The following is a 15,830-nucleotide window of genomic DNA, read 5'->3' on the forward strand; positions in this document are numbered from 1 at the left end:
GACACTCCCTGCCCTAAGGCCCCTCCCCTGACACTAGCTGTCCTAAGGCCCCTCCCCCTCAGACACTCCTGCTCTGAGGCCCCTCCCCCTCAGACACTCCCTGCCCTAAGGCCCCTCCCCCTCACATTCTCTGTCCTAAGGCCTTTCCTGACTCTTACATCCCTTGTTCCAAGTTTCCTTCTAACTCAGACCTCTCTCCCAGTTCTGTTCCAAAGCTCTGGTCCCATGACCCCCTCCTGACCGGGTCCCCCCTTGCTTCCCTCTTCAGGTGCCAACATCGCTTCTGGGGAGGAGGTGGCCATTAAGTTGGAATGTGTGAAGACGAAGCACCCCCAGCTGCATATCGAGAGCAAGTTCTACAAGATGATGCAGGGAGGAGGTGAGCAGGGGCCACCCTCGCAGCCTGACACCTGGGCTTGGGTCCCGGTCCTGGTGGTTCCCTGCTGGGTGACCCTGGCGGAGCGTCCCGGGGAGAGAAGGGGGTGGTGCCCGTTCCTTCCCTCGGGGTCTGGGGCTTGGTGGCGGGGGGGCTCAGCGGCCTCACCGATGCCTTCTGCCCCTCGCAGTGGGGATCCCCTCTATCAAGTGGTGCGGAGCCGAGGGGGACTACAACGTCATGGTGATGGAGCTGCTGGGCCCCAGCCTGGAAGACCTCTTCAATTTCTGCTCCCGCAAGTTTAGCCTCAAGACCGTCCTTCTCTTGGCCGACCAGATGGTGAGTTGGAGCCTCTGCCGAAGCCCACGTCCCCTTCTGTGGCGCTCTTGGTCTCGGTCTCAATTGGCGTACGGTAGGGGCTGAGAAGGGAGAGCCGCTCTAGGGGGACTCAGATTTGGGAGCCCCAAGAATTGAGGGCAAGGCTACAGCAAGGAGCCAGAGGAGAGAAGAGGGCCAGAGACCCTGGGAAACCACCCAGAGAAGGGGCCAGGTGAAGGAGGAACAGTCACTGCAGGCAACAGAGAAGGAAGGCTCCGGCCTAGCGCTGCCAGGGCTCAGGAAAATCAATCGATCGATCGATCGATCGATATTTCTGCTCTGTGCCGGGCACTGGGCTACGTACTGGAGGTGCAAAAGACAATCTCTCTCCTCAAGGAGCTCACAGTCTAATGAAAAAGGCAACAGATACATGTGTGTGACATGCACACACATGCATGTATACCCACATAGAGACATACAATGCTTACATATTTTATACGTGCACACACGTGCTTACACACATATATGTGTATAGGTTTAGGTTCAAATGTATGTGTGTATTTAACATGTCTATGTTCTCATGGGTATATGTATATTTCATATGTATATTTTCGTAGATGCCTGTTTTCATGTGTGTGTATGTACATACGCATATTCTCAAACAAGCTATATAGAGGATAAATAGGAAATCATCAAGAGAGGGGAGGTGCTGAAATTAAGAGGGTTGGGAAAGGCTTCTTGTAGAAGGTCAGGTTTTCATTGGGACCTCCAGGAAGTCAGGGGGGGCAATAAGGCCGAGAAGAGGGGGGAGACCGTCAGAGGGAATGCCAGAGCCAAGAGACGGAGGGTCTTGCTCCTGGAACAGCCAGGAGGCCAGTGTCTCTGGATCAAAGAGAATGAATGTTTTGGGGAGAAAGGGATACGGATGGAAAAGGAGGCCAGGGATTGGTTCAGAAGGACTTCGAATGCCAAAGAGAAGATGTGTGTTAGATCCTGATAAGTGGCAGGGAGCCACTGGAGTTTGTTGAGTAAGGGGGTGACATGGTCAGGCAGGGCCTTAGGAAAATCGCTTTGGTGGCTGAATGGAGAGAGATGGAGGCAGGCAGACCTAGCGGCTGTTGCCGTAGTCCAATGGTGAGGCGATGAGGGCCTGCACCAGGACGGGGGCAATGCGAGAGGAGAGGAGGGATACTACAAAGTTGAACTCCACAGACAGACAATAAATTGGATATAGGGGCAAGTGACAGCGAGAAATCCAGGAGGACTCTTAGGTGAGGAGCCTCATAGACTGAGAGGAGAATGTTTCCCTCTCTAGTAACAGACAGCAGGAGCAGGGAGGATTTAGGGGGAAAGATAATGGGTTCCATTTTGGACAGATTGAGTTTAAGATCTCTATCTGGATGGGCAAGTAGGGAACTTGGTGAATAGAGAATTAGGCCTGGAAACGGGAGTTCCTGGGTTCAAATTTGGCCTCAGACACTTCCTAGCTGTATGACCCTGGGCAAGTCACTTCATCTCTATTGCCTAACCTTTACCACTCTTCTGTCTTGGAATTGATACTTTGATCAATTGATATTGATTTTAGGACAAAAGATAAGGGTTTTGTTGGTGTTTTTTTTCAATCCTTACCTTCCACCTTAGAATCAATACTGTGTATGGTTCCAAGGCAGAAGAATGGTAAGGGATAGGCAATGGGGGTTACGTGACTTGCCCAGGGTCACACAGCTAGGAAGTATCTGGGGCCAGATTTGAACCCAGGACCTCCTGTCTCTAGGCCTGTTTCTCCATCCACTGAGCCACCCAGCTGTCCCCTAAACCCTATTTCTTAATAAGGAAGTGTCTGAGGCCAGACTTGAACCTAGGGCCTCCTGTCCCTAGACTTGATTCTCAATCCACTGTGCTACTCAGCTTCTCCCAAAAGGTATGGGTTTAAGAAAAAGGAAAAAAAAAAAAAGATGTCTACCTGGATGTCCAATTTGAGATGTCTGAAAAGTAGTTGGGGATGTAGGATCAGAAGTCTGTAGAGGGGCTGGGGCAAGCTAGATCATTTTGAGAATTATCAGCCAGAGAATAGTAATTAAATCCACGGGAGCTGGTGAAATCACCGAGTGAAGCAGTCTAGTGGGAGAAGAGGGCCCAGGACAGAACCCTGTGAGGCGCCGAAGATTAAGGATCTGGATCAGGGTCCAGCAAAGGAGACTGAGAAGGAGCAGACATGTAGGAAAGAAGGGCTGTGCCCCAAAAACAGGGAGAGAAGAGAGTAGGAAGGAGGAGAGAGTGGAGGATCACCAGGGCCCAAGATTGCAGGGAGGTTAAGGAAAATGAGGACTGAGAAAAGGCCGTTGGATCAGATCATTGGTGACTTGGAGAAAGTAGTTGAGGTGGAAAGATAAGGATTGTGAGAAGAGGGAGAGGAGAGAAAGGAGGGGCCTGTGTGTGGAGGCTTTTCAGGGAGTTTAGCCACAAAGGGTAGAAGAGACAGGAGATGAAAGTTAGTGGGGATGGAAAGACCAAGGGAGGGTTTTTTCCCAAGATGGGGGAGTCTTGGGCATGTTGGTAGGCTGTAGGGACAGGAGGAGAATGAAAATAAATGGCGGAATAGGGATGACAGGTGGGGACAGTCTATGGAAGGAGCAGATGGAGTGGGGTCACTTGGTGCTGGTAAAGAGGGAGGCCACCTCATCACTCGAGACAGGGGTGACCTCAGAGGCCCTCTACTCTACCATCCAGCCCTCGCCTCTCATTTTATAGTCCAGGAACAGGGGTGACTTGCTCAGGCCCACAGAGCGGCCACATATTAATGCCGGTATTTGAACCCAGAGTCTCCGACTCCAGATCTGGTATGTTTCCTGGCATGCCACGCTTCCATTCACGAATCCATTCATGACTCTAGATTAGTTTCACTAGATCAATGGAAGATGGAAGTCAGATGGCGAGGAATGAACACATGGTGATGAAACAGATTGCAAATTTTTTGAGAAGCTAGGCAATGAAGGAAAGGAGGAAGGGCGGCAGAATGGTAGTTGACTGGCATAGAAAAACCAAAGGAAATCTTTTTCTTTTTTTTAAAAGGATTCCTAAGATCCGAAGCATGTTTCTAGGCAGGTGGAAAGAAGGGAGAGCCTGGCATGGCAGGAGAGAAAGGCAGAAGTGACTGATCTCGGAGGGGCAGGAGAGAACTGGAGACAAGAGGGGAAGTAAAGGGATGAGAAGCGAGAGTAGTAGGAGAATCCCATCTCTAGGGTCCGGCGTCCAGGAGGAAAGAGGAGACGGATGCTCCAGTCTCCTCGGGGGAGTGAGATGGCGTGTGGGTGGTGTTGGCAGTCACTGCGGGGAGTGAGCTACAAAGAAGATCAAGGTAGAATGAGAGACCTCATGGCTTTTGTGGATTCAGATATACAGAATCCCTCTCAAATACACAATGTATATAAAAATATTTGAAATTCCACCTTCAAAATATTCCACAAAGATACTCAGATGACTTTCATCCAACGGATCTAGCCATTACGTCTTTTCTTTGGCCTCAGAGGCAGGAAGACCCGTTGTTCGAGTCTTACTTCTGCAACAGCCCTGTTGTGTGACCCTGGGCAAATTATTTCATCTCTTTGCACTCCAGGAAGCTCTCCAAGATTACTGAGTTACCAAACAGGTCCTAATCTGTGTGGGTAAAGACAATTTCCTTACTAGGAATTTCCTGTCCCAGTGCAACCACAAGTCAAGCCTAAACAAAGGAGGGGATGGAAGAGGAATATGACTGAATTTAAAAAATAACAACAATAATTTAAAAGTGAGAACCCAGGTGAGGAAGTAGGTGAAGTTAGTCCTATTTTGCAGTCCTTTCCAAGGACACTCAGCATTCTTAGGTTGTGTATGCTGATATGTTGGGGCTGAGGATGCCGAGGACAGGATGTCAGAGGGCTTGTCAGTACTGGTGCTGAAATCCCTGAGAATTTAATAGCAGGGATTAGGTGAAGTTAGATACCAAAGCCATTGGAAGGAAGTGGGAGAATGATCCAATCAGATCTTATAGGACCTGGATTCAAATTTCACCTCTAATACCTCTCTGTGTAACCTTAATTAAGCAAGTCACATCCCTAGAGAGAGTATCAAGGGAATAAGATAGCGAGTTCCCTTTTGGACATGTTGAATTTAAAATGTTTATAGTTTTCTCATCTAAAATGAAAAGGCTGGACCAAGATACACCTTGGCTCATGGCTTAGTGTCAGAATGAGATTATTTTATGACCTAAATAGAGGAATAATCAAAGGATCCAGAGCTAGAATGGAAGGAACCATCCACTCCTACCCTTCCTCTATGTATTCTCTGCTACAGTGCTTTGCTTTTTATTTTCAGCTGCAGCAGGTACTTCATTTACATTTCTCAAAAGTTATTTTTTATGTCTTCAGGCACACATTTTTTTATTAAAATTTACTATGAAAAACTAAAAAAAATAACAAAGTGGTTTACTTTTGAACTGAACAAACTATCAAATAAACTAAGGCTGTTCAATCAATCAATCAAAATCCAATCATTAAAAAAAAGTTCTAAAGATGTTCTTAAAAAAGAGCTTCCAGCAGATGTGGGATCCTGATCACACCTCTAGAGCTGTGATGCCACAATCCCCAGTTCCAGAACCATGACCCTCTAGATTCACAATCCCATCTTTAGAGTCACAACCCCACAACCCCAGCTCTAGAGCTATGACCTCCATAACCACAGCACTAGAATTATGACCCTGCCACCTCAGCCCTGAAACAGTGAGCCCATGGCCCCAGTTTTAGAGCTTGGACCTCAGCTCTACAACAGTGGTGCCATAACCCCAACTTTAGATCCATGGCCCCACGAGCCCAGCTCTAGAGCTATAATCCTTGAATTTCCTGCATGTGTAACTTTGGGCAACTCTCTTAATCTCTTAACCTGAGTAGCCTCAGTTTCCTCCTCTGTGAAGGGAGGAGGTTGGACTGAGGGGCCTCTGAGGACCCTCTCAGCTCTTGATCTATGATCCTATGATCTTAAGCTTTTGAAAGAAGAAAGTTTGTTGAGTGAAGATGGAAGGCACACATTCTGGAGTATTTGTAGAGAGACCATTTAGGAGAAAAAGTAGCCTCTGGAGGTGAGGATGACTGCAATAGGCTGTCTCTGGGGTAAAGCTAGATTAAAACGAAGAGGTGGAGAGAGTGTGCAAATGGACCACCTGAAGCCTCCGAGGGGGAAATGACTAAGGTCATCCAGGCCACTATCAGAAGAGCTGAGAGACTAGAGTCGTGGTTGCTGACTCCTGCTCTAGGCTTTTTGCAGAGACGGAGGGTCATGGGACAAACTAGAGAGCCCAGCTTCTACTTTCTAACTGTACCATTTTGGGCAGTTGACTTCCACTCTCTACACCTTAGTTTCCTTAGTTTAAAAATGATGACAGAAACACCATCAGAAAAAAAAGATAAATTTTAAAAAAAGAAAAAGAAAAAAGAAACACTACCAGAAAAAAATAAATATATTTAAAAAAAAAAAGAAAAAGAAAAAAAAACACCACCGGAAAAAATAGATAAATAAATTGAAAAAAAAAAGAAAAAGAAAATAGAAACACCTCTAGATCTGCTTTCTCCTCTGGATTATTGGGAGGTGCAGAGAATGAGTGTAAATCACTTTGATGACCTTAAAGAGGTCACTAGGGGGCGCCATAGCATGCTGGACCTAGAATGTTTACAGGGTGTCCTCAAAGTCTTTGAGCAATCTGAAGCTTTAATAGCTTTTTTTTAAACCTTACCTTCCGTCTTAGAATCAATACTGTGTATTAGTTCCAAGGCAGAAGAGTGATAAGGGATAGGCAATGGGGGTTAAGTGACTTGCCGAGGATCACACAGCTAGGAAGCATCTGAGGCCAGATTTGAACCCAGGACCTCCTGTCTCTGGGTCTGACTCAACTGCACTGACTTACAGAACACCTCTGTGTGTGTGTGTGTGTGTGTGTGTGTGTGTGTGTGTGTGTGTGTAATGTGTGTATTATACATATAATACACACACTCATACATATAATTTTTGGGGGTATTTCCTTATGTGTGTGTATTGCTATTTCCTCCATTAGAGTGTAAGCTCCTTGAGGGCAGGGTCTATTTCATTTTGACTCTGAGATCAGAGAAGATAGTTAGCAAAGGAAGGGAATGGAGAGAGCTTCCTGGAAGAATTGGCATTTGGAAAGGACAGGTTGGATGGGTAGGAAGTCAAAAAGGGCATTCCAGGCACGGAGTGCAGCATGAACAAGGCTCTCTGAGGCAGGAGAGGCAGGGCCTTTTCAGGGGGCAGAGTCGAATTATTGGAGACATTTTAGGACAGGAGCTGTGCTGGTGGCAGAGCTTCCCCCAACCTGGCCTTCTACCAGATGGTGCCCCTTTTGCTTTCTCTCCTCCAGCCCCTGGGAATTGGGGCACTCACGGTTCCACCCTCTCTCCCCCCTTTCCCAGATCAGCCGCATCGAGTATATCCATTCTAAGAACTTCATCCACCGAGATGTGAAACCCGACAACTTCCTCATGGGCCTGGGCAAGAAAGGAAACCTGGTATATATCATCGACTTTGGCCTGGCCAAGAAATATCGGGATGCCCGCACCCACCAGCATATCCCCTACCGGGAAAACAAAAACCTGACTGGGACTGCCCGCTATGCTTCCATCAACACCCACTTGGGCATCGGTGAGTGGCCTGAACTGGGGGAAGCAAGAATTGGGTTGAGCGTGGGAGTGATTGTCCTCTTGAGTCCTCGTGGCTTCCAAGTTGGGCTACAGACTTGAGCCCCCATTGTAGGAGTACCATGAATAGTACTAACCAGCAACAGCAGTAGCTGGTATGACGTCCGTGTCTTACTCATCATCCTATCTGCTATTGGAGTTGTCTGAGGATCCTAAAGAGGACCGGCTTATGTCCCAGCATTCTTAATCACAAAAGAGTCCTTTTATTGACTTTTGCAGTAGTCTGCAGAATATTAAATTTTTTATTTTTTATTTATTTTTACTTTTTAAATATTTTCCCATGTTTCCATGATTCATTTTCTTTCCCTCCCTTCTCCCCTCCCAGAGCTGACAAGCCATTCCACTGGGTTGTACAAATGTTATCACTTGATACCTATTTCCACATTTATTTTTACCATACAGCAATATTTTAATGCCAAAACCCCAAATCACATCCCCTTATATACATGTGATAAGTGATGTCATATGTTTTTCTTTTGCATTTCTACTCCCATAGTTCTTTCTCTCAATGTGGATAGCATTCTTTCCCATAAGTCCTTCAGGAGAGCCCTGGCTTGTCGAATTGCTACTAGTAGCAGAGTCCATTACATTAGTTTGTTTCACAGTGTATCAGTCTCTGTGTACAATGTTTTCCTGGTTCTGCTCCTTTCACTCTGCATCAATTCCTGGAGGTCGTTCCAGTTCACATGGAATTCCGCCAGTTCTTTATTCCTTTCAGCACAATAGTATTCCATCACCAGCAGATACCACAATTTGTTCAGCCATTCCCTAGTCTAGGGGCAGCCCCTCATTTTCCAATTTTTTGCCACCACAAAGAGCTCAGCTATGAAGAATATTAACTTTTTTTTAAAACCCTTACCTTCCGTCTTGGAGTCAATACTGTGTATTGGCTCCAAGGCAGAAGAGTGGTAAGGGTAGGCAATGGGGGTCATGTGACTTGCCCAGGGTCACACAGCTGGGAAGTGTCTGAGGCCAGATTTGAACCTAGGACCTCCTCTAGGCCTGGCTCTCAATCCACTGAGCCACCCAGCTGCCCCCAAGAATATTAATTTTTAAGAAACCCTTTAAACCCTTAAAAAAAAAACCTTCCAGCTTAGAATCACTACTGTGTATTGGTTCCAAGGCAGAAGAACAGTAAGGACTAGACAATGGGGATAAGTGACTTGCCCAGCTAGAAAGTATGTGAAGCCAAATTTGAACCAAGGACCTCTGTTTCTACGCCTGGCTTACAATCCACTGAGCCAACTCCATCTTTTAGCAAGTTGTCATTAAAGTAATACTTAATGACCTCAGGTACTTCCTAGCTGTATAATCCTGGGCGAGTCAATCTTCTGCCTTGGAACCAGTATTTAGTATTGATTTTAAAACAGAAGGTAAGGGTTTAAGCTTTATTTTTTTTTAAATACTTAATGTAAGTCCATAAGTGTGTGTAATTTTGTCAGTGTGGGCTTTTCCTCCCCTGACACAGCTCAGGGTTCTTCTGTCACTTTGCCACTTGCTGAGCCTGAAAAATTGATCCCTAAGCCTGGGGATGCCTAGTCATTGGAGCCTAGATAAGGACTGTCCAGCCTCTTTGTTTTACTGATAAGAAGCCTGGGGCCAAGGAAGGGAAGGCATTTGCTTAGTATCATACATCCAAGCAGTCTAGTTCTAAGCTGGGAGAGACCTCAACAGCCATCTAGTCATTTTAAAAAAAATCTTTACTCTGTGTCTTAGTAACAGCCCCAAGGCAGAAAGGCAATGCTTAAGCATTGAGAGTTAAATGACTTTCCCAGGATCACCCAGGGAGGAAATATCTGAGGCCAGATTTGAACCCAGGACCTCCCATCTCTAGGCCTTGATCTCCATCCATTCAGCTACCCAGCTACCCCCTCATCATTTTTTCAGCTAGATGTCATAGTAGATAGAGAACAGACTTGTAGTTAAGAAAGTCCTGGATCCAAATTCAGCATTGTAAGAGGGGAGACTAGATATTTAAGGTATGGTTGCCAGAAATCAATTAGCTCGATTTCAAAATAAAATAGACCCAAGTCAGGATGACTTTTATGGCAGTTTATTTACAATTAGGAAGGTTGAAGGTAGGGAAATTGAGAGAGAGAAACTCTGGCCCTGACCAGAGGCCTGAACCAGGTAGGAATTTAGAGGCCCCAGCAGAGGGGCACAGAGGTTAATTAAACAAGGCTTCTAGCCACAAGGCCTCCTCCAATAAGAGAGGCCTCCCTAAGGCTAGAGCCTCCAGAAACGCCAAGGGAAGAGAAAGAGAGTCAGCCTAACTTACCCACGTGACAATTCAAGGGAAGCAGCCTGAGGTCTCACCAGAGATCCTTCAGTACCAAGTTCAAAGCACCAAAAGCCCCTCACAGGAAGTTACCATCATATTTAAAAGATAGCATCTTTCATCACTTCCTGCATCCACCTCCAATTTCAGGTGGGCAAATGGCAGCCTCAACATTGTTTTGGACTGCCCAAAGGGCAGTCCCTTGTTTTTGATTTGTCACTTACTATCATGTGTGGGTTACAGACCTCCCCTTCCCCACTTAATTCTAAGTTGGGTGGGGTAACATTATTTCTGGTGGCTAGAGTCTGAACAAATGAATGAGGGTGAGCTAATTCCATTCACACAGCATCAAATACTGAGGAGCTGAGTGACCAAGAGCAAATCATCTCTCTTCACCTCAGTTTCTTCATCTGTAAAAATGGGAATAAAAGAGGCAAGAATGGAAAGAACTAGGGGGTCAAGTCACTTATTTGTAGTTGCCTGGCCTTGCCGCTTTTTTTTCCTTAGAATTCATACTAAGACAGAAGGTAAGGATTTTATAAAAAGTAATTAATTAATTTGCTTTTTCTTCCATGGTTACATGATTCATGTTTTCTCCCTCCCCTCATCCTTCCCCCCTCCCAGAGTTCACAAGCTGGGTTATACATAAATATATTATCACTCCAGCCCATTTCCATATTCATTTCTTTAAAAGAGCTAGCAGAACGTAAGGATTTTATAAATGGGGATACAGTGGAATTGCTTGTCAGCTCTGGGAGGTGGGAAGGAAAGAAAATGAATCGTGGAACCATGGAAAAATGGTTTTTTAAAAACAAGAATTAAAAAAAATGTAAATGGGGATAATAGACAGGATCCAGTGACGGTGGAGACTCAAGGAAAAACATGCATGCTGGGTGCTCCGCAGTCCTGGAAGCACAAGGAGAATGTTCTCCCGTTGTGGTCATTAAACAGCAGCTCCTTTGTGTGCTGCGCTGGGTCAGGCTGGAGGGGAGAGAGCAAATGTTGGAAAATCAGTTGGGAGTTCCATTTCTGGAGTGAATGCCAGGTCAGTGAGGAATGAGTCTGATCAAGAGTTTGGGCTTGATTTTGTGGTCCACTAGGGGCCATGGAGGGTCTTTGAGCAAGGGAGTGTTGAGATTGTGGGAAGTTGATTTGGCAGGATAGAGGGAGGCCAATGAAGATTCTGATGGTAGCCTCATTCAAGAAATAGTGATAGAGAGAAAAAAAAATAGTGATAGAGTACCAGACCTGGAGGCTTTGGGTTCAAATCTAGTCTCAGATACTTCCTGTCCATATGACCTGGGACAAGTCACTTAACCCCAATTATCTAGCCCTTGAAGCTCTTCTGCCTTAGCATTGACATTGATTGAGGAGAAGTAAGGTTTTTAAAAAGGAAAAGAAATAATTTTGTTTTATTTATTTATTCATTAACTCATTCATTCATTCAATTTTAAACCCTTAAAAGATCTCAGAATCAATATTGTATACTGGTTCTAAGGCAGACGTGTGGGAAGGACTAGGCCAAGGGGGTTAAGTGACTTGCCCAGAGTCACCCAGCTAGAAAGTGTCTGAGGCCAGATTTGAACCCAGAACCTCTACCTCTGGGCCTGGCTCTCCGTCCACTGAGCTGCCCAACTGCCCCTGAAAAAAAATCCTTTTGATAGAGCACCTCCCATGTGCTGTGCCCTCAAGGATCTTAGAGAGCAATTACCCATGAGCACGGCCGTGATCTTATATAACAACACTATTTTTGTTCATGTTTCGTTAAAGAAGACGATGAGGCAGCCCCATCTGAAACCAGGGAATGAGTAGGTAGGTGTCCGCAGGCCACTGTGAGGGCTCGTCTTGGCTAGGTGGGGGGAAGCTTCCTAGCTGCCTCTTCCTTCGGAGGGAGGGCCTGAGGCTGTTTAGTTAGCTGAGGTAGAGGGGCTCTGCGAAGGCTCTGGCTCTGGAGATATTGGGAAGGGGCTCGACGGGAACGAAGAAGCAGAGAGAGTGGCCCCTCGGTGGGCAGGTGGGATGAGGCCAGCCCTGGCTTTCCATTGTGTGATAGAGCACAGCCTCTTTGGACCCGGCCTGGCCTCCATCTGTCTCCTCTAGGAAATCCTCTCTGCTTCCCCTAAAGCCACTTACAACGGCCAGGCCTTCCCCTCTGCCTTCCTGGAATACTACAATGCCAGGAGACGGAAAGTCCTGGGTTCAAATGTGACCTCAAACACTTCCTAGCTGGAAAATAGGTTGGGATCACATCGTAGAGGACCTTAAAAGCTCATCAGAAGAGTGCTTATTGGGGGCAGTTAGGAAGCTCAGTGAATAGAGAGCCAGGCCCAGAGCTAGAAGTCCTGGGTTCAAATCTGGCCTCAGATCCTTCCTCCCAGGGTGACCTTGGTTGAGTCACTTCACCCCCATTGCCCAGTCCTTCCCAATCTTCTGCCTTGGAACCAATCCACAGGATCAATTCTAAGATGGCAGGTGAGGCTTTGAAAAAGCAAACAATTTAAATTTTCTATATAAATGTTAGTTATCATTATTATGTAAAATAAGAGGATTGGACCAGATTAATTTAACAAACTATTTGAGCCTCCTTGGTACTGACAGCAATACTCACTAAACCCTAAGGGAAAGGAAGGTTCAATACGCTCATGAAGGATCTGGCCTAGTAACCTCTGAATTCAGAGGGCTTCCTGGATGCTCACATTGATGCTGCTGGATGTCTCTCTCTCTTTTGTTATCCTCATACTCCTTCTAGCTGGGATGCACTAGAATTCTCACTTCATAATTAGTCAGTAGTAACTAATAATAAACCTGTCAGTCTCCTTCCATGTTTCCTAACCTGGACTCTGTATAATGAACCCAAACTGGGTGGAGAGCCAGGCCTAGAGAGCCCTGGGTTCAAATGTGGCCTCAGACACTTCTTAGCTGAGTGACCCTGGGCAAATCACTTAACCCCTACCTCACTGCTCTTCTGCCTTGGAACCAATCCACAGTATCGATTTTAAGATGGAAGGTGAGAGTTTAAAAAAAAATAATAAAATAATGAACCCAATCCAAGATCCATTGGTTCTTATTGGCCTGATATTTGTCATTCCCAGATCTAGGCAGATGGAGTTTGGAGCTTCTGGGAAGGATGAGGCTAATTGTTCATTCATTCTAAAATGTTTTAAAATTTCATTTTATTTTTTCCATTTAACAAAATGTTTAACCTCCCCCCCCCCAAAAAAAACACAACATTTGAACCTTAATAGCTTAGGCGAGCCAAACCTATTCATGATGTACCTGCAGCGGCTCTGAACTCGGTTCTGGAGGAGCCACAAAGGCATCTCTGCCCTTCACAGAACTGACAGCCTAGATGGGATAGAGAATGCTCAAATAATTGTAATACGAGACAGAACCTGAGGCTTGACATAAGAGGGGAGATTGAGAGGAGAAAACCGCTTGTGGTGAGGGAGATGGGAGTCAGGGAAGGCTTCATAAAGGGGAGCCCCTGAATTTAGCCTTGAAGGGTGGATAGAAATATAGAGCAAGGGAAGGGGCAAGTGTAAAAATGATGTGAACAAAGCATGGGGGGAGCTGGAAAACATATGTGGAGAGAATGTAGAGGGGTCTGATCTGGCTGGATCACAGGGCAGGATGGGCTAAGGTAGAAGGATAGGTGAGGACCAAACTTGGGAAGGGGCCTGGAATGCCAGGTGAAGGAGTTTGGGCTTTATCCTAGGCAGCAAGATGAGGTGGGGGTGAGGGGGGCTGTTGAGATTTTGGGAGTGAGGGAGTGAGAGGAAGGACCTATGCATAAGAAAGATTGCACCAGTGGAGAGAGGTGGTCAGACAGACAGAGACAGGGACAGGGACAGGAGCAGAGAGAGAGAAAAGAGAAAGAGAAGGGGGAAGAAGACAAGGGGTAGAGAGGAGAGGTGAGACAGAGAGATGGAGAGACAGACAGAGAAAGATGGAGAGAGAAAGGAGAGGGATGGAGAGAAGAGAGAGACAGAGAGATGGAGGGAGAGAGATGGAGAGAGGGAGAGAGGGTGAGAGGGAGAGAGAGGAGAGAGAGGTGGAGAGAGAGAGGAGAGAGAGTTGGGGAGGCTGGGAGAGAGAGAGGAAGAGACAGAGAGGAAGGGTGGGGAGGGGAGGGGGGAAGGAGGGAGAGGGAGACAGAGAGAAAGAGGAGACAGAAAGACAAAGAAGAAAGTAATCACTTGGCTATTGCAATAGTCCAAGCAAGAGGAAATGAGGGCCTGAAGTTGGATGATGGTCATGGGAATGAATGACATTGCCCCTTCCCCAACCTGGATTGAAACCCATAAAGGGCTCATTCCATAAGAGATTTTTGGTGCTTCCTTTATTCACTTAGCAAACACTCTTCAGTGCTGATGTTGGTGTTGGTCATAATGCAGTGTCCCTGGCTGGGAGGGAGAGGCAGGATGACCTGTGCTGTTCTCTCTTACTGCCAACTAGTCAGAGAGGCTGCAGAGGGGATTACTGCATGGACTGAGAGACTGAAACAGACCACCTCTAAAGTCCCTTCCCCCTGAGATTGTAGGATTTCAAGAGTCATGAAAAAGAGGGATAGAGAGAGGGCAGCTAGGTAGCTCAGTGGATAGAGAGCCAGGCCTGGAGATTGGAGGTCCTGGGTTCAAATCCAACTCCATATACCCCCTAGCCATGTGACCCTGGGCAAGCCACTTTACCCTCATTGCCTAGCCCTGACTGCTCTTCTGCCTTGGAATTGATGCTCTGTATTGTCTCTAAGACAGAAGGTAAGGGTTTAAAAAAACAAGAGGGATGGAAAATGTCCAGATTGAGCTGGTCCTTGCCCATGGCTATTCTGCTCAGTGTCTCAGGTGGAATTCAAACCCAAGTCTAGCCCACACTGCCTCTCTGGGATGATGGAGTTTGGTGTCTTTTACTTTTTATATTTTTTAAGTTACTTATAGAAATAAATTCTGACAATTGTTTTCTAACACTTTAGGATTCAGATTTTTTCCCTGTCTCTCTCCCCCCTCTTTGAGGCAGTACAGAAGTTACACCAGTGCCTTCATGCACTACATATTTCCATTTTGCTCTTGCCTGGACAGAAGACATCACCCATTAATAAAAAACTCATGAAGGAAATAAAGTGGAAGATGGTGCTTTGGTCTGCAGTCAGACTCCAACAGCTCCTTCTTTGGCTGGGGAGAGTGTTTTCCAGCTGATGGATTTTAAATGGATGCCCCTTCGGCTTCTGCTGCCTGGGGCCTCTGGTGCCTTCCCCCCTTCCTCCTGGCTGGATGAGCTGGTGCCTGACTGTCTCCTTCCCTCTCTTCCCCTGCAGAGCAAAGCCGCCGTGACGACCTGGAGAGTTTGGGTTACGTGCTCATGTATTTCAACCTGGGCTCCCTGCCCTGGCAGGGCCTCAAGGCAGCCACCAAGAGGCAGAAGTATGAACGCATTAGTGAGAAGAAGATGTCCACACCCATTGAGGTCCTTTGCAAAGGATACCCCTGTGAGTAGGCTTGCAACCTGGAATTGGGCAATCAGTCAGCAAGACCACCAAGCACTGCGCTGGGCACTGGGGATACAAAGATTTAAAAAGGGGGTTCACTCTCAGCATCCCCCACAAGCTTCCATTCTTAACATGGTCACACCATAGATGCTTTTTAGAGGGAGGGAAAAAAAAAAATACAGCGGGTGCTGTCCGAGGTGCTGACAGAGTCCTGGTTACCTGCTTGGCACCAGGCCACTAGGTTGGGGCCAGAGGCCAGTTTGTAGTTGGCATGGTTGGGTACTGAGCAAGGTGGCTTAGAAGGGACCAGCAGTCCCTAGCTCTTTCAGGGACCCAGACAAGAGAAGTCCTGGGTGGCAGGACAGCTCTAGTGACTTCAGAGACCTTTCATGAAGAAGAATCAGCCAATCTGCATTTATTAGGCTCCTACTCGATGTCAGGCACCATGATAGGAGCTAGACATGTAAGTGTACAAAATGAGACAATTCCTACTAATAAAGATCTTACATGTTTTTTAAACCTTATTTTTATTTTTTTCAATGAACAAAAATCTATTTTCTCTTCCTCCCACCTTCTTCCTCATTGAAAAAAGAAAAAGGTAGGCCGCTGAGTAGCTCAGTGGATGGAGAGTCA

At 46.5% G+C, this 15,830-nt stretch overlaps 1 protein-coding gene across 2 annotated transcripts in view; it reads left to right on the top strand.

Annotated features, from left to right (window-relative positions):
• The window catches only part of CSNK1E (casein kinase 1 epsilon), a 59,019-nt gene that overhangs the window by 26,802 nt on the left and 16,387 nt on the right, over positions 1-15,830 (top strand). For both annotated transcript variants that reach the window (XM_044679392.1, XM_044679393.1), the window contains exons 2-5: positions 269-379; positions 567-715; positions 7,153-7,381; positions 15,027-15,197. In XM_044679392.1, coding sequence (XP_044535327.1) covers positions 269-379; positions 567-715; positions 7,153-7,381; positions 15,027-15,197 — 660 coding nt within the window. The remainder of the gene's footprint in view (positions 1-268; positions 380-566; positions 716-7,152; positions 7,382-15,026; positions 15,198-15,830) is intronic.

The sequence above is a fragment of the Gracilinanus agilis genome, chromosome 5 (assembly GCF_016433145.1).
Source record: "Gracilinanus agilis isolate LMUSP501 chromosome 5, AgileGrace, whole genome shotgun sequence".
Classification (NCBI taxonomy): Eukaryota; Metazoa; Chordata; class Mammalia; order Didelphimorphia; family Didelphidae; genus Gracilinanus; species Gracilinanus agilis.